The following is a 25,709-nucleotide window of genomic DNA, read 5'->3' on the forward strand; positions in this document are numbered from 1 at the left end:
AAGCCCAGGCAGATGGGATGGGAGATCCTGAATTCTTTCTCATGTGCGTTGCCCAGTTTGGAGTCTCTGTCTGATCCGCAGTCCTGGCCCTGCTTCTCTTTAAGATGTTACAAGATAGCTGCTGCCTTTCCAGCTGTCTGGCACGCTGTGGTGTTGCAGGCATTCCTTAATCACCAGTGTTCCTTCTCATGAGCATATGACAAAATTCAAGCATTTTGTGCATTCAAGTGCAAACACTCCGGAGCTGGCATTTGTGAAGGGTAGTGCTGCTCCAGCAAAACAGGGGGACTCTGAAAAAAACCCCCTTCCTTCTCTAAATGACAGGAAGACATTTGTTATTAGGTTAGCTCAGCTGTCACAGAGATCTCACATGCTTGCTTAAATAAATGGCAAATCTGCCCTCGGCTCCTGAAAGGGGAAAGGTTTCACTTCAGGTTTGGCAGTCGTTTTGGTGGCAGCTTGTGGCTCTCTGCTGCTGTGCGGTGTCGGGGATCCCCGGTCAGTGAGTGCCTGGCACGGAATGGGCCTTGTGATTAACCAGCGCTGCCTAAGTAATTGGTGGGTACCCGAGTAAAATAAGCAACATTATTCCCTGGCTCTCTTCCAGCACCAGAGGCGAGAGCAGGAGCTGCGAAGGCAGCAGGAGTGTGAGCAGAGGTGGGCAGAGGCTAAGGCTCTTCAGAGGAAAGAGGAGAGGTGTAGAGAAGACAAAAGGGCTGTGGAAGATGAACGGTTCACAGCCGATGGACAGACGAAATCAGAAAAGAAGCAGGTATGAAAAGTGCTTACTGACAGCAGTTTGCAGCGCCCCATTCCTGTAGCTGATGCCTTTCTCTGTTCCCTGAGCGTGTTCCCATCCTCTGAGTCAGAGACCAGAGAGGGACTTTTTTAATGCATTCACTGCCTCTTGTCCTCAGATTTGGCCTTCTTTTGAGTTAACTTACATGTTACTGAGTCATCCTCCTTATCTACAGCAATGACACTGCCTCTCCCGCTTCTGTCCCTGCCACCTCTCCATACTGAAATGGTCTTCAGTCACTTAAATCAGATTGGAAATATCTTTATCCTGAAAGCTTCCTCCATCAGCTCAACCTAAGCTTAAATCTCCAGTTTCTGTTTGGGTTGTGACCAGGACCGTTTCTTTTTCACAAATAAAAAGTGGAGCAGAGGTTAATTTTAATGCTGAAGTCTCATTGTCAAGTTTTAGGAAAAGTAAAAAGAAAACCTAAGATTTCCTGATGTGCTGTCTCAAAAGCCAAACACAGAGTGTTTAGGGTCACTTTATGCTTCCTGTTGCTTGGAGTTGTGGCTTTTCTGTCAGCCCTGCTGGAACTATGCTTGCTTTGTTCCTTGAAAACAAAGTTCCAGTGGTCACCTGAGTGGTCCTCCAAAGCACTGTTCTCTCTGCGGTTCATCACTCTGCTTTCAGAAGGTGGAGGATGTGCAACACAGGAAGGTGCATCGAACTCTCCCCAAAGATCAGACACAGCTGCTCTCTCTCCAGCATGACCACAAGCAGAAGAAGAAGGAGCCTTTTAAAAGTTCAAATTCAGCAGTGCATCCTCCATCAAGCAGCACAAGCGAAGAGGTACTGTCTTGGCCAATGCAGCGTTTTGGTGCTTTGCAGTTTGTGATGCTGTGGTAACGCAGAAGCAGAGGACAGGCTGATCTTTAAACCTAAATCTGGAGCTTGACCTATGTTTTACTACACGGTTACACTATGGTAAAGCCTTTGGTTTCCATTAATGTAGAGTATAAGGGAAAGGAAAGGTTGCTCTGTCACTTCTACTGGAGTTCAGAGAAGTTACTAACTTTTCTGCAGTTTAACAGATGTCTTTGATGTTAGGGTTCACATAATTGACCCAGATGCAGAATGGCATCGTGTCTCCCAAGCACAGATCTCTGTACCCCAATGTCAGGCTGTGATGCTTTTTCTTGTTCTTTGTCCCCCAGGCTTTTAGGTAGGTAAGATATGATGGATCGGGGTAGCACATACAGTCCTTGATTAAGCGTTGTAATCCATTTCACTCTTGCTAACTCTGAAAGTTTTTCTGCCCACCAACTTGCTATGCTTACTGTTATCATATTGTGAAAATCTACAGATCCGTTTCACATATATTATCTCATCATTCCTAGCACACTTTTTTTTTTATGTTAATCCCAGCATGTGAGCCCTGTTCTACAGCTGGTGCTGTGTTGTGTTCCTAAAGTCTGGGTCAACTTAAAAAATCTCAGCAACTCACAGGTGCCTCCTTGGGTGGCTGCGTTTTAAGCAGACCAGTGCGTGCACTGCTCTCTGCATTCATGGCAAAGCATCTTCCCAAAATACCCAAGGAAAGGTGTGAGGAGAGCTCATGCACATGTATGTAGGAGGAATGCAGAGTGCTGCTGTTTAGCATTGTGCTGCAGTCTTTAAGCAAAAGCCCTCTTTGTCACCTCTCTGTGTGTGTATGTGTGCATGCGTGTTGCACCTGGGTCCCTTAGCTGAAGTTTTCGGTTTTGATAAACAGTTAAATGCAACTGCTAGGATTGTTGGAATGATGAATTTTAATAACTGAATAGTGTCTGCATGCAGGTAAGCAGCAATATGAAATCAGGGAAACAAAAGATATTAAGCTCCTTGTTAGAGCAGCAGTTTGTAAAAACAAGAATAAATCTGTTTGAAGTACAACTTCATTGTCAAAAACCCGAATGCCCTAGCTCCAAAGGCTTCATTGCTTTGACTCATTAAACAAATTGTTAGGAAATCTGAATGAACTCCTCTTGAAATCAGTATTTGTTTGATGGTGGAGGACTGGGTCTTATTCCAGCTGGGGAGTAAACTGGGTATGGACAGAGAAGTAAACTGCTTTTGCTAAATACACAACATCAAAGTCAATAGAAACGCTTTGCCTTTGCTAGGCTTTCGGTGGATGGGAAGAAAATTCAACTCAATTGAGTTAATTTCACTTTCTTTTCTACTTCATTGTAGTTAGAAGTCAAAAGAACTGCAGAATGTCAGCTTAAGTACTCATCTCTGGGTTTGGCATGTGTTTGTAAATGGCCCCTCTGTAGCAAGTGAAATGTATTATGGAATTCAGTGTGCAGTCCCTGGTAGCTTAACATAGTGGTGAAATTAAATAACACTAGTTGCAGGTAAAGTGCTGCCTGCATTTTAGGTTCATAGCACGAGGCTGTTGTCATTATGGCCACCATAATATACTCCAGTTTTAAAGGATAAATTATTTTATCATACATAAATGTAATTTATGTAATCTCAGAACTTCTTGGAAGTCACGGATCCTTCCGCTAAGATCATAATTAGTGTTACAGGATTGCATTTTTTGGTTGAAGTTTGAGACTTCATAGTTTTGTCAGCAATCATAATTGTTCACAACGATTTTAAAATGCTTTCAAGTTTTGACTGTTTTTAACAGTGATAATTCAGTGAACTTGTTGATAGTGGTCTTTCCCAGTTTATTAGCCAAAGAGATGCTAGTTTCTCTGTTGGGAGAGATCTACCGGGGGTAGGGATAGCCTGCTCAAGAGTGAGATTGCACACTTTTTAGGGCTCATTGGCATTTGGAGAACCAATTATTGATATACCAAAACTCCCCAGAATTACTATTGGATTGAGGCATTAAAAAGAAACAAAAAAACCCTAAAGCCCTCCAAAGCCTCAAGTTTAGTATTTGGGGCCACAGAACCCTTTCTTTGGGAGTTCCTTGACTTTGCCATTGCACTCGTCCTGTGGCAGGCAGGTCAGGGTGGGCTTCCTCTGGTGCCTGCAGATGGGAGCTTGCTCTGGGCTGTGTCTGGTCCCACCTGCACCGGAGCTCATGAGCTGAGAGGCAAGAACTCCTACCTCGGGCAGCACCTGGTTGGGGCTGGTATCGGTTCTGGGAGCCCAAAGTGTCGGCTGCATGGGTTTCCATGTGTATCATGACAAATTGCATGCAAGCACCCTTTGGGCACAGAGGCAGTATGTAAATTATCTTATCTAGCTTTTGCATTTTCTTGCTTGCTTATGGTGAAATTTGCCTTTCATTAGTAGGAGTTGCAAGTAATAAAAATCTGGCCTCAAGAGTAGTAAAACAGTCAAGTTCACTGGGGCTAGAACATCATGGTATTTGGCTGTGGTCGCTTGTTTTAATAAGAGGGGGTGTGTGTGGAGTTTTTTTCTGGTGTTCTTTTTTTCCCCCAGTTGAGATCTGTGAGACTAAGTGGAATAATTTTCCATCTCTTCAGCAGTTTCCTAAGCTGTGTTAAGAACACACTTACCTTCCTGACGTAGGCAAAAGCATCCAGATATAGTGAGAGATACCATTAAGAATGCCCACCCAGACACAGATAACCATGTGGGTTTATGGCATTAATCTCTAGTTTTCTGTGCCAAGCTGTTTCTGGGCTGCTGAATCAGAGGATACACTAAAGGCTTTACGCTAGAGAATTGCAATTAGTCACGTTGAATGGAACTGGAACAAGTAGTGGGATCAAAACCGCAGGATAAAGATTTTTGTAATGAGCAATGCCCTCAGGAAATAAAAGGACTTTTATTCCTTCTAGATCATGTTCCTTAGCCCTTTCCCCAATACAAGTAACATACCAAAAGACAGAGTGTTAAAAGCGTTTTAAAGGAGAAAGCAACATGCAGTAATGTCAGCGTTGTAGAAGGGGGTAATAAAAGCAAAACAGGCAGCATGTTGTCAACGATCAGTAGATGCAGACAGGTGATTCCTCCCAGCTAAAATCCCAGCCTGCAGCAAACGGAGCAATTCAGGCCCTTTTCCTTGCTGCAGTATGGAAGCTTGGTGGGAAAGGGAAAGTTGCAAATGGGGAGGCAGTAATGGTTTGCGTTGTGCCAGGGCTGTCTGCTCCCTGATGGAGAGGTCTGTCGGAGCCGACACACACCGTGCTGCTGGTGGAGAGCACCCAGGCTGCAGAGCCTGAGGCTCGGTGTGCAACACGCTGCTGCTTTTCTCCTTCTCAGGCTGAGGACCGAAAAAAGAAAAGTGACAGCATCCAGCCTTCCCTGCAGTGGCCAGCGGCACTGGGGCACGATGCCGCGCTGCACGCCAGGATGGGCTCGGGCAGCAGTTCCAGCCCTTGCACCCCCGCGCCACAGAGAGCCGTGTTGGTACAGGTACGGTACTGCTGCCCCGACGGGGAGCGCACGGGTGGTCCCTAAGCAGAACAGTCCATCAGAAATCTGATTGCTTCCCTCCTGGCACAAATGAGGACTGTGCAAACCAGCTCAGGGGCTTTTTTAGTGCCACCATGTGCTGCTAAATTATATGTGGAATTATACTTAGGCATTGCAGATCAGGATAAGATAATAGTTATTTTTACGTACTTGATGCCTGATTGTCGATTCCATGATACTCCTTTTAGATGTTTCGCAGAAAGCCTGAAGGACTGTGCCGTTGCAGTCCCTGAATGATGTATTACTTCCATAGCGCCATAAATACATGTGGCACTTTAAAAAACAAGTCCAAAGCCAGAATTTTTATCCCTGAAGACCATATAAACAAGCAAGACTGTTAGTGATTTTACGAAATAAACTACAAGTATATGGAGATGCACTAAGGACCAATGCAGAGCTAGATGTTGCCTGTGGAAAGAGCCCAGAAGGTCTGCGACTTGAAAAATTTCAGTATTGGAGGTAGCAGTGGTACCTGTACAATAAAAGCACTCTGATAAAAGTTCTGCATTGGAAACCTTCGCACAAAACATTTTACCTCCTGCTATTTCTGCCAGCTCTGGGACAGGTGATTCAGGCTTCCTACAGTGTGCCCAAAAACTTGGCTCCCTTTCAACATCCCACTCTTTGACAGTGTGTGAAATAAGTAGCTTAGTCTGCAGTTGCTTTTTTCTCCAGCCTCTTGTGAAGGGACTGTAAGCATGTGTGAGCAAAAGAAAACCAAGACAGCCAGAAGAAATGGAATAAATTCCTGTAAGCGTGAGCATAGCTCATTCAAGCTGGAAATCTCCACTTGCTTTAAAAACATGCAGTGGCTGGAATAATCTTATTGCCTTTACAGTTCCCCACAGCACTTTGTTTGTGTGTTCATTCCTTCCCTCAACAAGGATATAAGGTCATAGCACTTGTGTTCTTGGCAGCCTGGTTTGTGCTGGACTCCTGGATGGATGGATGTACACCTTCTGATCCATCTCTCCAGTTGCTTCTGTGGGATTTAGCTGGTGGTACTCACAGCAGAATGGCATTCGGATCAGGCTTGGGCGTTGTTTGTGTGCTGCTGTGGTGTCTTGTGGCCTCTTTAGCTTGTGTGTTGGATCTTGGATCCAAGGGGGAAGGTTGGACCACAGAGGAGGATGCATTATTAGTTTCAGCTCGGCTGCTTTCAGAGCATGTCGTGCTGCTTCACTGCTGAGCCCTGGCAGCAGGGTGGGCCTGTGGACTTCTTTGAAGCTACCTGCAATTATGGGTTATTACTGTGAGGTTAGGTTGTATTATCCCAAGCTTTTCTTAAGCTCATTGATGGCTGCTGAAATTTTGTTTGGCGTGAGCTTCTGGTGAACACCCACATGGAAGATCATAGCGTCACAGAATGGCTTGGGTTGGAAGGGACCTTTAACACCATCTAGTCCAACCCTCTTGCAATGAGCAGGGACATTTTCAACTACCTCAGGTCACTCGGAGCCCCATCCAACCTGACCTTGAATGTTTCCAGGGATGGGGCACTTACCACCTCCTCTCTGGGCACCCTGTTCCACTGTTTCACCACCCTCATTATAAAAAACTTCTTCCTTACACCTCGTCTAAATCTACCCTCTTTCAGTTTAAAACCATTACCCCTTGTCCTATAGCAACAGGCCCTGCTAAAAGGTTTGTCCTCATCTTTCTTTTAAGCCCCCTTTAAGTACTGAACAGCCACAATAAGGTCTCCCTGGAGCCTTCTCTTCTCCAGGCTGAACAACCCCAACTCTCTCAGCCTTTTTTCACAGCAGAGGTGCTCCAGCATCTGATCATCTTCATGGCCCTGCTCTGGACTCAGTTCAACAGGTCTATGCCTTTCCTGTGCTGAGGACTCCAGAGCTGAACGCAGCACTCCAGGTGGGGTCTCACAAGAGCAGAGCAGCGGGGCAGAGTCACTCCCTCAGCCTGCTGGCCATATTTCTTTTGATGCAGCCCAGGATACGGCTGGCTTTCTGGGCTTTGACTACACATTTCTGGCTCATGGGCAGTTTTTCATTCACCAGTAGCCCAAGTCATTCTCCTCGGGGCTGCTCTCAAACCCACCATCCCCCAGCCTGTATTGATACCAAGGGTTGCCCTGCCCCTTGTGCAGGACCTTGCACTTGGCCTTGTTGAACTTCGTGAGGTTCACATGGTCCCACTTGAAAAGCTTGTCCAAGTCCCTCTGGGTGGCATCCCTTCCCTCAGGCGTGTCCACTGCACCACTCAGCTTGGTGTCATCTGCAAATTTGATGAGGGTGCATTTGATTCCATCACATCATCGATGAAGATATTAAACAGTACTGGTCCCCACTACAGACCCCTGGGGGACACCACATGTCACTGATCTCCAGCTGGACATTGGGCCATTGACCACTTACTTTCTGGATGTGACCATCCAGCCAATTCTTCATCCACTGAACAGTCCACCCATCAAATACATATCTCCCCAATTTAGAGACAAGGATGTTATGGGGGACTGTGTGAAAGGCCTTACAGAACTCCAGACAGATGACATCCATAGCTCTTCCCTTGTCCACCGATGCAGTCACTCCATCACAGAAGGCTACTAGTTTGGTCAGGCAAGACTCATCCTTAGTGAAGCTGTGCTGGCTGCCTCAGATCACCTCCCTGTCCTCCATGTGCCTTAATGTAGCTTCTTAGGAGGCTCTGTTTCATGATCTTCCCAGGCACAGAGGTGAGACTGACAGGTCGGTAGTTGCCAGGGTACTATCTACCCTTTTTAAAAATGGGTGCAATGTTTCCCTTTTTTTTAGTCACTGGGGTCTTCACCTGACTGCTGTGGCTTTTCAAATGTCATGGAGAGTGGCTTGGCGTGTACCTCAGCACTCTGGGATGCAGCTCATGAAGTCCCGTAGATTTATGTCTGTTAGGTGCCTCAGGTGGTCTTGAACTTCATCGTCTCTTACAGTGGGAAGGACTTTGCTCCCCCCATCCCAATCTTGAGGTCCATCCACTCAAGAGGTGTGGGAAGAGAGGTTGCCAGTGAAGACTGAGGCAAAAATGCTGTCAAATAGTCTCCTTGTCCATTGTTACCAGTTTGCCAGTCACATTCATCAGCAGGGGTACCCTTTCCTTGACCTTCCTTTTCTGGCTGACATCCCTATAGAAGCCCTTCTTGTTACTTTTTTGCACCCCTTGCCAAGTTCAGCTCCATCTCTGCCTTGACCTTCCTGACCCCATCCCTGCGCAACCAGGCAGTGTCCCTGTACTCCTCGCAGGATACCTGTCCCTGCTTCCACTGCCTGTGCATTTCCTTCTTGCCCTTTAGTTTGACCAGCAGGTCTCAAGTCAGCCATGCCAGTCTCTTGCCTTTCCTGATTTTTTATACCTGGCGATCAGGAGCTCTTCTGCTCTATGGTAAAGTGTCCTAGAAGATCTGCCAGCTCTGTGTTGTTCTCTTGTCCCTGAGAGCAGTTTCCCGGGTACCCTATTGACTAACTCCTTGAGCAGCTGGAAGTTTGCTTTCCTAAAATTCAGGGTCCTGACTTTACTCTTTACCTGACCTGTATCCCTCAGGACTGCAAACTCCCCCAGGGCACGATCCTGCAGCCCAGGCTGCCTCCAGTTGTGATGTCACCAGTTAGCTTGCTTGCACTGGTGATGAGCAGGTCCAGTGTCGCATCCCCTCTGGTAGGGCTGTCTGTTACCTGCCTCTAAGAAGTTATCCTCGATGCATTCCAGGAGTCTCCTGGCTTGCCTGCAGCTCACCATGCTACTTTTCCAGCAGGTGTTGGCGTGGTTGAAGTGCCCCAGCAGGATCTGGATAGTGCCTTAAAAAACAACATATAGAAGTGCCTTAAAAATCATGTCCTCAGCAGCAGCTCCGTTTACCAACCATGTCAGCATGTCCTGAAGCAGCCCTCCTCATAGCATCGTTCTCATGTTCTGCCTTTTTCTCAGGCTGTGCTTTGCAAAGCGCTCCCCAGCTGCTCCTTCCCCATAGCCAGGGTCCTCAGGGATCAGGCTCCCTGGCTCAGCCCTCCCCTCTCCTGTTCGTGCCCTGCAGTGGGTCAGTGGGGGACAGGTCAAGGCTGGCTGGTGGCATCATTAAGTCGAAGCCTCCCTGTGCCTCTCCTGTTTAGGTTGCTGCTTGGTGATGGTGGAAAAATCACCGCAGACAGCTGCTGGCAGAGGAATGGCTCCATTTCATCCGATAGCTTTTACCAGGAAAATATTTGTCTGTCTTCTCACAATCCTCTTTTTCCAGAGCCTGTTTGTCATTTCAGGTCACGAGTATTGTAACCGGGCTGAGCTGATGGCCTGGCTTGTAGCATCAAATCACTGGAGAGCTGTTGCAAGGTCTACAAGAAGGACATTTGTATCTTAGCCTTGGGCAGAGGCTGGCTGCTGCCTTGAGGCAAATATTTCAGCCTTGCAGTAGGAGAGTCCGTAGTTTGTTGCAGGGCATTTGGCATTCTGCAGGAGCACGGTGGCTGTACAGAGGGTAACGCTGCCCTGCTAAAATGCCATTTCCAGGATGAAAGGAGCTATGTGCTAGGCTGGCTGCATCGCCTAGGACAAGTCGCTTCATTCCTTTGCACCCTGTCAGTGCTTCCCTGTGGGGTAGTACCTCTCCCAGCTGCTGAGGGGAGTGGTGAGGAATGTAGCAGTATTTACCAACCTCTTTCACATTCCTTCATCGAAACTACGCTGTAAAAATTTTATGCTCCTTAAAGCGATGGTGTTACTTAAGGGTAATAGCAGCAAGTGATACACAGCTGTTACCGTGCGATCTCACTCCCTGCTGGTAGCTGCCCTCTTACCTACTCACCAGTGCTCCGGCTGGTAAGAGTCTGTGTGGACAGGGAGAAGCCAGTCTGTACTGGTACCTGCTGTGTGAGCATGGAGACCAGATGAACTTCAATGGGTAATGTATAAATCCTCTGAAGGGCCGGGTTTCCTTGTGCTGGTTGGCAGTAGCTGTTGATGCTAATAGTAGGATGTTTGGATATGCTGCCTGCATTAACTGTATCAAGTGGAAGTGTTAAGGCAACATGAGTGATGGGCCAGTTAGTCACCTGGAGATTGAAAGACTCACAGCAATATACTTGTGAAGTTCGGTACGTGGGTGCCTTGTTGATTTAAAATAAAAGTGAGCTACAGAGTTAGAATGCAAGCTGAATTCATCACAGATGTCTGTGCTGAAGAACTTCTAGCCAGGTTTGTCAGAGAAGGATCATCTGTCATCACTGCTCTGCTCAGGCAAAATCGACTTCTTGTTTTAAATGGCTGTGTTCTGTGCGGTTTTGTGGCACATGCTGGTTGCCCAGATCCCTCTCAAAATTACTTCACTGGAAATCTCAACACAGCCCCTGAGGGGCAGGGAGCATGATTTCTTAGGGTCTTGTAGCCTGTCTGTCTGGTAAGAAACGTGAGATATACCAGATCAGTGTACCATCTCCACCTGCCTTGTGCTGGCCGCAGCGCCGTAGCAGATCTGGCTCTGGTTGTGGTGCTGCAGGGCAAGCCGTTCTGGGATACATGCAGGATCTCACAGAGACTTCCAGAACAAAGTCACTGACTCTGTTTCTCTGCCCAGCATCACCTGCCGCCTGACTTGTGGAGGAATTCAGCTCACATCTGAAACGAACTCCATTTTGTAATTGACTCTGGGGTTTTCCTGTAGGATTTGCTAGCTAGATCTCCTCTATCGTCTGGAGTGATGTGGCTGGAACAGAACAAGAAGCTAACACTATTAGAGCTGATTATGCACTAGGTCGTGGACTGACCCAGTATCCCAGAGCGGATCTGCTCAGCAGTTTAAGAAAATCCTTCTCCTTATGCTGTTTTGTAACAACAGCTGCATTTCTCTACTCCCTGTATGCAGACCGAGTTCAAAGTAGGAACAGGCATCTTCCAAAAAGCAGTGCAGCCTGTCTTTTTAAAACTTTGTGCTCCTAAATATTTTTTTAAAAAACTCCAGTAATCAGCCATTTGTACTGTATCTATCATCTTATAATTCCAGGGAGCAAAGGTTCCTTTTCCTTAGCTCTGTTAGGTGTGCCTGTATGGTTTGAAGACACGTAGTAGGTAACACTTTGTCTACCAGTGCTTTCTGTGCATGAGAGGAGCTGCTGCTCTTTCAGTATTACTTACAACAAAAACTGTTTAAGGCTCAAGTCTCAGTAGTTTAGAATCATTGTTATTCGTTTATTTAATTTTTTTTCCACACACACAAATTATTGTATCTGTAAAACTGAAGGGGAATATTAAACACTGTGTCTCCCTGAGACATTTTTGGCTTGCTGTGGAATTGCAAGGTCTTGTAGGTCATACAGAAATCATCCCAAAAGCAGGTTGTCACTTCTTGGCTTTACGTGGAGCCACTGTACTGGTCTCTCTCTGCCCAGGGAAGGTACGTGGGCACCATCTGCAGAGTTCGGATTCACCCGGTCACTTATATCATGATTCAGCAAAGCTCCTCCATGCTTTTAAGCACAAATAGTTTTCTGGTAGTCTGCAGGGCTCAAAAGTTAGAATTTAGGAAGAAACGTAAGTATCTTGTTGAAAAAGTGGCAAGGAGAAAAAAATCCTCTATGCTCTGGTAATAATACACTTGCTGTAAAACCTATTCCTATAGCCATGGTGATTCGTTTCAGGGGAGCACTTTGCTGTTGAAATAATTATGGTTAACTGAAAACTATTATTAGTGACAGTCATGTTGGACACAAAAGTTACTATGACAAAAAGAAAGGGCATGGATTATGAGATGTTATAACTGCTGAAAAAGTTGTTTTTCTGTAAAGGGAGGCAACAGACAAAAGGCAGAAAAAGCACCTGAATATTTAACTAGGTGAAACTCACAGAACTGTTTTTAAGAGCTGACTGTGCTGTGCTGGTCTGGGAGGTTGTGATGGGACATATGGATGGATGTTTGGCATCTTTAACTAGTTTTAGAATTATTACTTGTTAATATTTAAATGATTGTGAACATTGTTCCCATGAAATAATTAGTCATGTCGAGTTACAGGGAGTTTATAATCGTGTTACATTATTGAAAAGCTGCAGTTCTCACTGTATTTTACTTCGTAAGACTGGGGAACTGGAGAATTTTTATAGACTTGGGCTTGTAAATGGTTAAAATAGTCATCTGAGTCATTCTTTGGGGAAACCAAGCTGCAGCCGCCTCTGAGCTGAGTTGCAGTAACTCAGGCAGGACACAAGAGTTTGAACTTTGGCTCAAGCCCAAACCTGCTGGCCTCTCTCGGACCCCTGCAGGTGGGGGGGTGCTGATCTTGCGGTGCCTTTGAGGATGAGGTGCCTCCCAGAGAGCCCGGGTCTTGCTTTGCATGGGAGGTCTGACAAGATAAAGCACAGAGTGGTGTAGCTTCAGGCGTTTTTCAAATGTGGTTTGGTTGGGGTTTTTTTTTTTCTGTTTCTGAAACGTCAGATTGGCTCTAGCATTGCAATCCCTCGAGACAGGCACAGCTTACACAGCGGTTCCCGGGTTCTGTCTCAGTCTTGTGTCCAAGAGGATTTGTCATTTCAGGGAGGATCAGTACATTCAGTTGACATTTTTAGCTTTCTGCCTTTCTTCCCCTTTGGAAGATGCCAGTGTAATAGATCATTAGGATGTAGAATTTAAGGGACCTTTCCTTCTTGTCTCTCTCTTTCCCCCCACCCCTCTCCTCTTAATTACAGAAAGAGTCAGAGGACCAAATACTGAGTGTTTGAGCTTGAGTTTTACACTGCTTATTTGTCCCTTACAATGAAGACTGTGTAAGGCAGTGATCTGATTTCTTCCCCTCCCGCTGCCCCCCACCATGATGAGGGCATTTGCAATCCCAATGCTCTCATTTGATACCTTGGAAGATACCTTTTACACGTGGGCAGTTGCAATGGGAGCACCTGGACATGACTACCCGTGATATCTGAGCATAGTTTCTTACTTCTTTCTTACTGCATTCTCAAGCTTGATTTTTATTTTTTTTTTCAAGTAATTGAAAAATCTGGTCCAGGGGAGGGCCAGGGCACCCTCATAACCACTGGAGAGTTGAAAGTGCTTCCTCCAGCTGGCAGTTTGTCTCCATTGACTCTAGGTTGGTGGTGGGCTTGCTAAGTCTCTTTTGGAAGTCAGCATCTAACTTAGGGAAGGTGGGTTCCCCCAGTGCTGATACTGTCTAAATCCTGAAATGGAAGCATTGGTCAGGTTTGAAATGAAATATACTTACTCAACAGTATTTTTTGCATCATCCAGTTAACTAGTTCGCTGCGTGTTGCCGATGGCCTATAGCTTCTCGATAGATTTAAGAAGGGGAGATATATGTACAGCAGAGATGGTTTTGCTGTTTCTTTTTAGTGTGCCCTTTATCTGGAAATATTTGTGCCTAATATGCTAACGTGCTAGAATGGATAACTTCACAGAGAAAAAGATTAATAGGGCTGTATCCAAACACCATACTCCTTGCACATTTACTAAAAATTTTCTCACGAGTGGAACCATTGATGTCAGTTTAGACTGGGACCTGTTACATGGGTGGGGAAGTACAATTAACATGTATTTCATTTATTTTAAGTGTGAAAATTTCCGGGCTAGTAAGGACGTGTACCACAGCAGTTCACTGTCAGATATGGTGACGACACCACTCAGCCCTGTGCAGGATGACGTATTCTGGAGCATGAGTCAAAACGAAGAACAACCCCCAAAGGTACGTGAAATTTGGGGTGTTTGGCACTATCAGTAGTTAATAGCACTCCACTCAGTTCCCCTGCGCTGTGTAGTATCAGTCCTCTGGACTTCATGAAACTCAGTGAAAATCTCATTGCTTGTACACTAACTGGGTCTCGGTAATTTAGAAAGAAGATGGAAATTTATAAGCAGGCCAGTGCTGGGATATGTATGTACATATATTATATACATATGTGTATGTATATAATACCTGCAGGATCTGCGAATGCAGGTCTTTTCCAGCCTAAATGATTCTACGACCCTATGCCGATACACTTCTTTTGTTAGACCAAGTATTTGTAGATGCCCTTTCTCTGAAAAATGTGTTTTGTTGTGGAAGAGCTCATTAGTTTGTGTAATTGAGGTGATGGTGTATTTCTTTTTAACTTAATTTCTAAGAATAAGTAGAAGAATGTTTGTGTGGGGCTGTTTACATGCATGTGTGCGTGTATTCATTTCATTGCTTTGCAGCTGGGGGGGTGTGTCTGTCTCTTCCCCCAGCCCTTTGGTAGCAACGTAAGGTAATGCACCACGCAGGGAAAGCTGCATTAAATGACCGCAGATATATTTCCCTGTCTGCCTTAAATACTGACCAAGAATAACGCCAACTCTACGGAAGGGTGCAATGTCTTGTGGTCTGCACCCTGATAGATTGCACAGGCTTGGAGCAAACTGGAAGTACCTGCTGCTGACTTGCAGCTTCCAGTGTTGCTATCATGGAAGACCTCTCCACAGGTCCTGCTGAAGCATTAGTCATTTGTGGTGGTTAGCCTTATTTTTGCATTAATACAGGGTAAGCATTAGGTTTATTAACTGAATCTAAAATATCACTAGCAACCTTAAAGCATTTGATTAAATCCTTAAGGTTCCAGAAAGGACAACCTCTAAATTTTACGGCAGGGATCAGCCTGGCCATCAGAGATGCCTTTCAAGGTAAGCTCTTCGGTGTTTTATGCTTATACTAATGCTGATTTACCATCAATAGGAAAACTAAAGCCAATGTATTAAAAACAAAGCCATAAACTCAGTAACACCAAAACTGACAGGGGTTCATACCTCATTTAATAGCAGTAACAATTATTTTGTCTTTTGAGTCAGTTTGTCCACAAAAATAACTAACCAAACTTCCTCATCTTAAGCCTGAAGGAAGTATCTCAGCCAGCTTCCTTTAAATCAGTTATGTCAATCACTAAAGAGAAACAAGCCTCTTGTAGATCTCCTTCTCTTTTTCATGCAAGCTAGTTCTGTCTTCTGCTGGAAAGCCATATTTTTAATATATAAGGGCTGCTAGAGCTGTAATAATTCCTGCAACGGGTTGTTTCATTTGGTTCAGCTTGTTTGGCACGCCCAGTGGCTTGCATGCAAAGTGTGCATCTGTTTCCCAGTAAACGGGCAGCACGTTGTGCAGTCATTTAACTTCTTGTGATCTGGTTATGATCTACTTTCCCTTCGGTTAGAGTAAGTGGCTGCTGAAGGTGCAGCTTACTTGAGATCTTAGCCTGTCGACACTGGTGGTGGCAGGTGACAGTAGTAATCATCAGGGCTGCCTGGATGCTCATGCAGATGCTCTACATCAGCACCTGCGCCATTGGTTTCAAAGGGGACTTAGGTGCCTGGATACTGGCAGGGTGGGGGTCCAGCCCCAAGTCCCTGTATAGGCACTTGCAGTTACAGCTTGTGAAGCTTGTGCCTGTAGCTTTGTTTTGCTTGGTAGTAGCTTGAACAGGCTGCCTGTAGATGTATCTTGACTATTTTGGCAGTCTGCCCTTAAGTCTAGTGTAGTTTTGCATATCCCAGGAGAAAAGACCAAGGATGCAGAGAGCTCAGCAGTAAAGGGTAGCTGCCGCTGGATGTCTAATCGGGGAACATAATGCTGTGAGAAACTAGGGTTGGAGAGATCCGAAAGGGGAGTAGCTTTAGCTGACATAGCAGGATAATGTGTGGCACTTCTGATGAGCCAGGGTCAGAAACATCATCTGAAATAACTTTCAAGTCAAGTCAAGCCCTAAATGCTCTCTACTTAGGAATTATAGGAGGCAAAGCAGAAGAGAAATGTGTAAGTAAACCACAGTGTTACAAGTGAGCAGCTTCAGAGCCTGGCAGGGTGTTTTACTGCCCGATGCATTCCTTTCTCCATTGATAAGCCAGTGATGATGTATCTTCTAGGAGGGTACTGAAGCAGGTTTCGTTATCTGTAAAAGCTGTGAGATTTTGGAATTGGGAACAACACAGATCTGAAGAGGCCAGGGGGGAAGTACATACAGTAGGGTATTTTGTAATGACTCGGGAATCTCTGTAATCTCCCAGAATGACTGCCCGAAGGAAACGCTCCATCTTTTTCTCCCACTACTGGGTGGCCCTGTTTGGAGCAGCAATGAATATAAAATTTTTGTTGATCAGTATTATATTATCCAGTAACAGCAGGGAACTCGATTCAGTGGCCTGGGAGGTCCATTCCAGTCTGTGTTCCTGTACCCAAGATAGTCTGATCTGCTTTTTGTCTTTCTGTTTAGTAACACTCATCAGCCATCCCCCAGGGGACACGCTCTGAAGCTAAACAGCAGCAGCAGCAGCACTCCGGGTGACAGGCAGTGGGAGATGGGATCTCATCAGAGCAGCCAGTCAACCTCAGGTGATTCTTAAGTCCAAGTTTTACCAGTCGAAACGTGCAAAATTCTTATCATGTGCAATGGGCTTCTGCGGGGTGTCAAGCGCTGCTTTGCAAATGGCATATTGTTTTTAACGAGGTCTTCTGGTGGTCGGCTTTTGAAAGCACTCTGATTTTATGGTTCCATGTTCCTAAAATAGAAACACTTCCTCTTTTGATTCAAAAAGTGACTGTGAACATATTTCCATATAGAAAATTTGAATTGCCTCAATTAAGAATTGGGGAAAAAAATCAGTTCTGTTGCACTTACTGACACCATTGAAACTCAGCAGAGCCAACATTACAGACATACAGATGTAATTCAATACTAATGTTCACCCGCTGGCATTTTCTGTATAGCCCTATGCTGCTTTTTTGCATTGCCCACTGAAAAGATGATACAGATGAGCAGTTGCTGTACACTAATATTTCTGCACACTAATAATGTGCCGGCTGAAGGAAGCGTGAGATTCTCTGTACAGCACCTTATGAAACATTCCTCCAGTATGCTTTGATTTGCAGAAAGATAGGAGAACTGGGAAAAAAAAAAAAAAGGAGAGGTAAGTAGTTAAAATGTAGAGATATCTCATCCAATTTAAGCAAAGTGCAACGTTGTGAGCTACTTTGGTATCATGAGTAGCAGTGTAGGAATGCAGTGGGCTTGCTCATGATGGTGCAGACTTTTTGCAGTGCAGACTTGTGTTCCTGAGACATGACCTGTGATCTGGCAGATGGGGGCATGGGGCAGAAGTGGACAGCTTTGTTCCTCTATTGTGATTCCTAAGGTCACTTTTAGGGCGGTTTCTTGCAAAGCAGTGGTGTGTTAAACACTTTGCATCCAGGTTGACTACTAAAGATGGGGAATCATGCCCAATTTGCAGCAGGGTGGATGCTAAAAATGCTCTGAAACCACACCAGTGAGCTGCTGAGGTCATTTATTTTTAAACTGAGGCTCACATTGTTAGTTTGCAAGCCCTCGATAAATGAAGACCAAATAGCTTATTTATTACACTTACACAATCAAGCCAGTTTTGCTTTCACTAACCACACAGAATGGGAAGCTTTACTTCAAGAGAAATCCAAAGCACACTTTAAACTGCTTGAGTTTTGTTTCTTTTTGCTCTTATGTCATTTTATGTTCGAATAACAGCATAGAGATGAACAACGTGCAGCAGCCCAGCTCAACTTTGCAATGTCTGCATGATGTGTACATCCTGTGCTATTTTGGCATGGGGAAATGAAAACCTCACCAGCAATGGAAAGAATAGAAAGCCTCCCTTGTGGTTTCAACTGTCTCCTTGGGTTCTTAAGTGTCATTAAATTACAGCTAGTTCTGGCTTATGGTGTTCCAGAAAGAGTTTGTTGCTTTCCCAAGCCCACAGGGATAATGAATTGGGCAGGAAAGGACTATAAATACTTTAAAGCTAATACTTCTACTGAGTTGCTTAGGTACTTGTTGACCAATAAGAGATTCTGCATTTTAAAAGCTTTGCAAAATACATGAATATGTGAAGCCATTTCGGTAAAACTATCTAAATTACCAAATACAAATCCCAATTTGTGTGAACTTGAATTCTGCCCCCTTAGCTTGCACGGGGTCCCGTTGGTAGCAGTGGGACAGCCATGGGACAGACTGCTGAACAAGGTAGACATTGAGCTGGCTCATGTGTCCCAGGGGCAGGGTGAGGGCACGTCTGCTTTCTGTCCCTCCCTTCCCCTCCATCAGGAATTGTGTGCAGAAGACAGCAGGTCTCCAAGGCTGCTTCTGTTCTTCCCCAGGCAGCTGTGTGGGCACCGAAAGGGAAGATTCGCTTCATTACTTGCAAGCATCCCTCCTAACGTGGCATCAGCATGTGCGGACGGACGCCAGCTCCTCTAGTCTTACTTGCTTGGGTATTCAGTAGCTGTGCAAGCGTGGTGGCACATGTAGGTCCCCATGCCACTTGGGAGCGAAGCAGCTTCCTTGTAACCACTGCCTGACCTTGGGCAGTGTCACGAGGTGCCACCTGACTCGGAGTTGGCCCGCAGCAGGGGCCAGCTCTCTGCAAAAGTGAGGGCTGCTGTTAACTGCTTCCCCACGGCACAAAGTGGAAGTGGGAGCTGAGAAGTGACGCTCCGTGTGCCCCAGGGGAAGCAGGGACTGGAAAATGGTTCTCCCAGTGCCACTGTGGGAAACGGTGAATCCTCTTCTGCTTTTAGCTTGACCCCGTGCTCCTGAGTGGAGTTTAGCGCAGCTGTTTGCCCACAGTCCAGCTGGGTTTAGAAATTCGGACCCTTTAGACTGTTCTTGTGCAATAGTTTTATGAAGGACAAATCTTGGCAACACATCTGCTCATAGAAGCGTGTGTTGGGGGCCCAGGCTCCTGTACCCTCACCCTGACCCCCCCACCTGCAGCCACAGGAGTAGAGCTGGGTGCCTCCTTTGGTGCTGGAACAGGGCCAGCAGTTGCTGATATGATGAGCTGTCTCCCCTCCAGAAGAGGATCAGAAGAAGGAATTAGCATGCTCTCACCCTTTTTCCCTTGCAAGCTGCCTTCCAGTCCATGGAGCAGTTGCTGGTGCGCAGTGGGAGCATGTTGCCAAGGTTTTGGTCTGCTTGTCTCACTCTTGAAGCATTAAACCGCACCAGTATCAATTTTTATCCATAATATTGTGGCCTCCAGAACCACTGGGAAACAAGCAAAAAGGTTGCCCATTGCAACAAAGATGAAAAAGAAGTATGTCAACAGACACTGGTATCTGCTTTGGGTGGTAACTATGTGTGCTTGTCTTACTGGTGTCCTTTCTCTCTCTGCTGCACCTGCTTTTAAAAGAAGAAATTCTTTTTTCCCCCCATCAGGGAATCCAGGACCAGCCAAGGCGGAGAACGCTTTGTCCCAAAACCACTTGCAACTGCATAACAAGCCTGAAAAAGTTTCTCATCCAGGCCAGGTTGTGGTAGGTTCTTTTACATCCGCTGGTATTTTCGCTTTGTTCATAGTTCCCACCACGGGTCTGTCTGTGCAGGGGGCTGCTCTGGTGCTTGGCTGGCTGAGGAGCCGGAGCCTGCCGGAGGGGCTGGCTGGAGCTCGCTGCCCTGTTAGTGTCGTCCCATCAGCTTTTGGTCCACGTCTGACTTGTGTCCAGCTCAGCTCGTCAGCGGGGAGTTCAATTTTCCTGAACCTGATGATAAATCTTTAGAAAGGATTAAACTAATATTTCAGGAGGTCCAGTTGTTGTGCAGCCCTAAAGTCAAAATTATGCCAGTGACTTGTGCAAGTATCCAGTGTGGAAGTGCCCGGCGGTGTGCTGCCAGGCTGTGACACTCAAGGCTGCGCTGCCTCTCCGTTCGCTGACGTGCCCCCGCTGGAAGGGGTGCTGGCTACTGCTTTCCCTCATTTACTGAGGCATTCCTTTTCTCTGGGGGGGGTTGGGGGTGGGATGCCTAGCAGACAACTGGAGCTCACAGTGCCTTCTGCAGGAGCTCTTGTGTGGCACACTTGGCATTTTAAAAGTTTGTGGGATGCTTGGCATTTTAAAGCCTGGGTGGCTCCAGGGGATGGCTGCAGCTCACCAGAGTCCCCAGCCCCTCCTGGCTTGTCAGGGACCGGAGCTTTGGAGAAGACTCTGTGTTTAGGGCATTGCCGCTGGTGTGAGTTGCTGTGGGGCTGGGGTGTCTCGCTGCCCTGGGGGGGTGAGCCATGGCTGTGCTGGTGTTGCTTTCCCAGCCCAAAGGTGCTTTGCACCCCTTGGCCCAGGCACAGCCCGTGCTCAGACATGGCCCCACAAGCCTCCAGATAGCCCAGGGCTAGAACGAGACTCAGGCTGGTGCAGTCCTCTAGTCCTGGTGCAGAGCACTCCTTTCCTCGTGCGAAACGAGGAAGGACTTCTCTGCTCTTGCAAAGCGTGAAGGTTGAATCATGAAGACCGAGTCACAAAGACATCAACTTCCTAATAAAGCATTTTTGGTGTGGAAATTGCAATAACTATATGTGCTGGGTCAGTAAAATACTGCATGTGCTCTTTAGCGATGGGCTCTGCCATGAGAGAAAAAAAATCAACTGAGTTTTCTTTACTCAGAGTCCAGGCTCCTTTGCCAAGGTGAAGGATGGTGCCAACTCATTCTTAAAAGCAGCAGACTATTCCTCCTCAAGTGATGAAGTTGGCAGTAGTGATGAAGAGGACACGAACCACACAAGGTTTGCTTGATTTTTATTTCTCTTCCATTATTACTATTATTTTCTTCCTTTTTATTACACACTTTTAAATACCTGGAAAAGGTTGGCATGCATAAATACTGCTTTCCCTCAGAAGTTACTATCAGTCATTTATGTCAGTTGTAATTAAGCAGTTTAATCACACTGTAATGAACTCCCAGGGGTGAGTGTTTGCTCCATCAGATGTATGCAGTGTAATAAGCTTTGATGACTTGCTGCTCTGGGACAATGAAGAAATGTCTTCTTTTAACTGAATATCAGTAAGTAGTGCTTTTATAGAGATAACTTCACATTGATCTACGTGTAAATGGAATATTTGAAGGAATAAAGGAGAGGGAAAGAAAACTGCACGCATTGATGCTAAATACAGGTTACAGTTAAAAAAGCAAGGTAAACATGACCCTTGTATTCAGAGAGTCTCTTCGCTGTGGGAGAAATAATTACCACTGGAAAGCTGATTCCATCACCACGGCTATTTATAAAGAGGGAATAGCGTAAGCAGGGTATGTTTTTGTAAAATTTGCAGTATTTTTAGCATTTTTATTTTGCACAATTTCTGTGGTTGCCAGATGATGCTGTGGCTCGTACCAAGCTGATCTCACCTGAACTGTTTCCCTTTAGCTTTCCAGTTCCTCTTGTTGATTTTGTGACTGACATCTTGTGGTGTTTTACATGTCATACAAAATGTGTATGGTGCTGAGAAATAACAGAGCGCAAATAGCTTGCTAGTCCAAGTGAGAGAGAGTCAGGGGGTCAGTTGGCCAGCCCTGCTGTGTGGAACAGCAAACAGAATTATTTTTTAGCATCGATGAATGAAACTTCTAATTTTCTTGCAAAGAGACTTTGGTTTAATTCAAGTTCTAGGATTTACTTGGAAGTGCACCACGAGGCCACAGAGCTCTCTGGGATGGGGCTTTTGCTCTTCTGACATGATTGCACATGCAGTGTTGTCAGTCCTCAGGAAGAGATGCACAGATTTGTAGCACTGTTGGCACGCTGTTGTGTTGGCCTGGTACCAGTCCTTTCCCCTGTGCTGCTCTGAGGAAGGTAGAGTTTTTGTGCCTGCATATGCTCCTAATTTGCATTTCTGACGTCAGTTTTCAAAGCTGAAAAACCTTGTAGCCTATTCAGCGCACCTGAAAGAGCTGTCTTTTTACTGTAATGCCTTTATTTTCTTGCTGCTCCTCTTCCAAACCACCTTATTCTGGTCTGTAAAAAGTTTCGTTCACTCTAGGTCATAGAATTTATCCTAGACCTCAGAAAGACTCTACATAAAAATATGGATTTGCCCTGTAGCAATGACTTTGCTGTGTAAGTGTTAGGTCGCTGTGATCCTTGCATGCTGCAATGATTTGAAGGAGTGGTATCACTGCCTTTGAAAATCTGCATGTGTTATTTGCATCTCCTCTGTGTGTGAGATCCACCAGTCCTCTAGAGAAAGTGGAATGAGCGCGATGATCCCTGTCAGGTTTGCCTTCCCGTGCACACAGCCACCGCAAGAACTACTGCAGAATCAGAAGTATAGTGTCGTCTGTTAGCAAAGTCCCTTCACCTTGGCTGAACGTCATTTGTATTAAAAGAGAGATACTTTGGGAAAGACATCCTGATTATTACCAAGTAAATAGCAAAAAAGATAGTGATCAAAGTGAAAGGAGCAGCCAGCACTGAAACTTTGCATATTTAGGATAAAGTGAAGGTTTTTCTTTCTCTTGCTGTCTAAAACATATGAGTGTAGGATCTGACGTCCCTTGCAGTCTGTAGGGCTGTTTCTCTGTGGGCTTTGGCTGAAACACCTTGGTCCAAGTTTTAGATGGCTATTGAAAACAGTCTGTGTTTTCTTGTTCTTACCTGGGCTGTGGAATGGCTTTTGATGTCCACGCTCCAGCTTTTATGGAGGTGCCCAGTAGGACTGGGTTTGGAACATGCATATGTGCAAGATAAAAAACTTCATATTCTCTTGGATGAATCCTGTTAACCACCCTGAGCAGGCTTATTTCTGAGGAAGCCACGACTAAGGGCAGCTGTCTTTCACCAGTAAAACAACTTCTGGTCTTGTTTTTCTTTATAGTGAGATGAGCCAGAATTCTTCCTCACACACCCACCAGATTTTTATTTTAAGGAATCCAGCATCTTACCTGCTTGCGTAGCATATCTGTTCCATTGATGCTCATTTCTCCTGCTCTGCTGAGAGTGCTTCCTCCTGCAGTGCCTGCAGCAGTCACAGTCCCCCTAAAACACTGAGTTTCGTGGGACTCATTCTGTAGAGTTCAGTTGCCTCTCTCTGCCTTTATATATACTGTTCCCTACCAAAATTTGGACAAGGTGGGTGCAGGTGTGTGCTTTGCTAGGAAATAGTTTCTCCCTCTACTAAGTGGGAGGTTGGCATCATTTAAGATCAGCTGCTGCTTGCTTTCCGGATAAGAACAGGTCCTTGCACTCACCATTGATCCTACTCCATATCTTGCCATTCCTTCTAAGTTTAGGATGCAAATATTTATATGATGACCCGAAACAAAACAAAACAAAACAAAAAACAAACAAACCAAAAAAACCACCACCACAACAACAAAAAAAAAGCCACAAAAACTTCTACTCCTTCACTGCGATCTTCAGTTGGTAGCTTTTTCACCAGACCTTCTTTGTTACCACATTGGGCATTTGAAAAAACAGACCCTTACAATCTACCAGTTCTCATGTGGCTCTGGTAGGGCTCTTCACACCAGCATCCTGAATCCAGTCAGTTTTATTTATACTGGAAAGGCAGACATGTAATAGGCTTAAATGGATTGCAGTAATAAATGTATGTAAATAAATAAGTGGAATAGATAATGTGGGTGGAAATGCACAGAAATGGGGCCAGAGCCTCCCTGACAGAAGTCTGAGGCAGCTCCACTTGGGTGAAGAAGTTTAAAATGCAGATACCACGGGTTGCGTGGGAGGCAATAGTATGCTAGGGAATATCACAGCAGGTGCTTGCCTTGTTCTTGCTCTTTGTTCAGGTGTCTGCTTTTGGTCACTGTGGAAGGCAGGATACTGGGCTAGGTGGGCTTTTGGCCCCAGCCAGTCCAGCGCGTTCTTCTGTCTCTGTGTGCACTGGGCAACATTCTCTTTCTTTCTTTGTACGTAAGGTGAGGATGTCTGTGTTTCAGGGACTGATTCACAGTATGAAATCCCAGTGTAGCCTGTCTTTAGGCACTGGCAAAGATACTTTGACACAGTGGAGCCCCGGCTCTCCCCCTGGCAAGTGCAGGTGATGTTCTTTCTCTGGAAAGCAGGGTAGCTCATCATTGCACTGTGCCGGGTAGTGTACAAGGTTGAGACAGGAGCAGTTTTGGAGCAGGCAGTTCTCAAATGACAGCTTGAGGGACCAGCTTCCACTTGCCTGAGCTATGTGTTGTTGGAAAAAGGATGAGTGAAATGCAGGGAGATGAAGGGATGCTCTGCGTCAAGGTGGGGATGCTCTGCATCGAGGTGGGGAGAGCTCCCTGCTGTGTGCAAGTGGTCGTCAGGCTCGAGTCCATTCAGGCACATCCACAGACTAATCAGCTTGCTTTTGTGCAAGAACCTGTAAGAGTAACTAGTGAATGTTAATTATGCTTTGAACATGTGTATGTGTGTGGAGGGGTCTTTTTGGGTTTTTGGGCTCTTTTTTTTTTTTTTTTTTTTTTCTCTCCCTCCCTCCCCTCTGAACTAGTTCTGTTCATTAATTGGAGTTTGTTACCAGGCAACTGCTAAGCAGCAGAGTGGCAGATTTCTCAAGGACGAGAGTACCAGATGGAATTGAACTGAAACCCCAAAGCACTGTCACAGAACAGAAGGTAATTTGGCCATTTGTAAGGGGGTGGGTACAGTTGGGGGGGGAGCCAGATCGTTAACATGCATGATAAACGCTGTATTCGTTTCTTCTCGGCAGCACTTTCTCTCTGAAGTCCTGCTCTGTCATTGCAAATTATAGCTCTAAGCCTTGAAAAAATGTGTACCTTCAGGGTTTGTGCTTCCTATAAAAATACTTACATTTAGGTATGGAATTGTGCTTCTTTATTTGTCCTTGTTATTGACCTGGTAGTAGTTTCTGATGCCAACGTATTTCTTGAAGGCGTTGGGCAGGTCGCAAAAAGCAACACTGTTGATTATTGTTGGTGTGCATTGTGGCTGTTTTTAAAAATCTTGACATTTTTTTATTCCAATTTAAAGAAACCTACCTCTTACTACTTAAATTATTACCAGAAGAGGGGAAAACCACCTTACCTTTCCCTACTGGCTTAGCAAAAATACACGTCTTCTCGCATGTCATGTTGTGGTTCCTTCCCGGCTGTAGTTTCTAGTAGAGACTTTGTCATGTGGATTTTCCCCTGTGATAAACATCAGTGCAGAAAAGATGAAGACAGAAAAAGCAGAACAATGTTCTTTGTGGTCAAAAACAAAAAAAAAAAAAAATCACAGTAATAAGACTGGCACTCAGCGTCAGAACACTTCTCACGTATTACTGAGTGTACTTCTGTTTCACAGATCAGGATAATAAATTGCTGTGAAACTGGTGTTTTCCCCAGAGCTGCTTGTATGAGCTGTGGCAGGGCTAGGAAGAAAAAGGAGTTTTCATTACCTCTAGTGTGATTTCTAAGCTTCAAACCAGAGTGGCATCCTTCTTGACTGAGAATGGGAAGTCCCACTTCGCCTTTGTCACACCATCTCCGAGGAGGAAAGACCCTGCTTCAGAGAAGGAATTACAAACGGGGCATAAATCAGTATTTCTTTTGTGGTAAAGCAGCCCAGTGCTTTGCCTCTCCCCTGATATCCAGGCTTTGGAAATAGGCTGCTTGAGGGAAAGGAGATGGATGAGGTCTTTGAGGCCCAGACTGAGGATGAGGCAGGATGGAGAAGAGTGGAGGTCACATTTTCTGATGGGTTTGGGGAGGACGATGCAGGAGTGAGAATGGACAGATCACTGCCGCCTCTCCTAACAAACCTTCCCTGATGCCTCCAGTCTTCTCCCTCCTC

The 25,709-nt window shown here is 45.6% G+C and overlaps 1 protein-coding gene across 7 annotated transcripts in view; it reads left to right on the forward strand.

The window, feature by feature from the left end:
* The window catches only part of NRK (Nik related kinase), a 105,775-nt gene that overhangs the window by 56,759 nt on the left and 23,307 nt on the right, over positions 1-25,709 (forward strand). For 5 of the 7 annotated variants that reach the window (XM_055817849.1, XM_055817846.1, XM_055817848.1 and 2 more), the window contains 9 exons: positions 608-772; positions 1,430-1,588; positions 4,970-5,122; positions 13,717-13,848; positions 14,734-14,801; positions 16,382-16,500; positions 19,355-19,452; positions 20,575-20,693; positions 24,436-24,529. In XM_055817849.1, coding sequence (XP_055673824.1) covers positions 608-772; positions 1,430-1,588; positions 4,970-5,122; positions 13,717-13,848; positions 14,734-14,801; positions 16,382-16,500; positions 19,355-19,452; positions 20,575-20,693; positions 24,436-24,529 — 1,107 coding nt within the window. The remainder of the gene's footprint in view (positions 1-607; positions 773-1,429; positions 1,589-4,969; positions 5,123-13,716; positions 13,849-14,733; positions 14,802-16,381; positions 16,501-19,354; positions 19,453-20,574; positions 20,694-24,435; positions 24,530-25,709) is intronic. The other 2 variants (XM_027791908.2, XM_055817851.1) reach the window with 2 other exon arrangements.

This window comes from Falco peregrinus, chromosome 13 (genome assembly GCF_023634155.1).
Source record: "Falco peregrinus isolate bFalPer1 chromosome 13, bFalPer1.pri, whole genome shotgun sequence".
Taxonomy (NCBI): domain Eukaryota; kingdom Metazoa; phylum Chordata; class Aves; order Falconiformes; family Falconidae; genus Falco; species Falco peregrinus.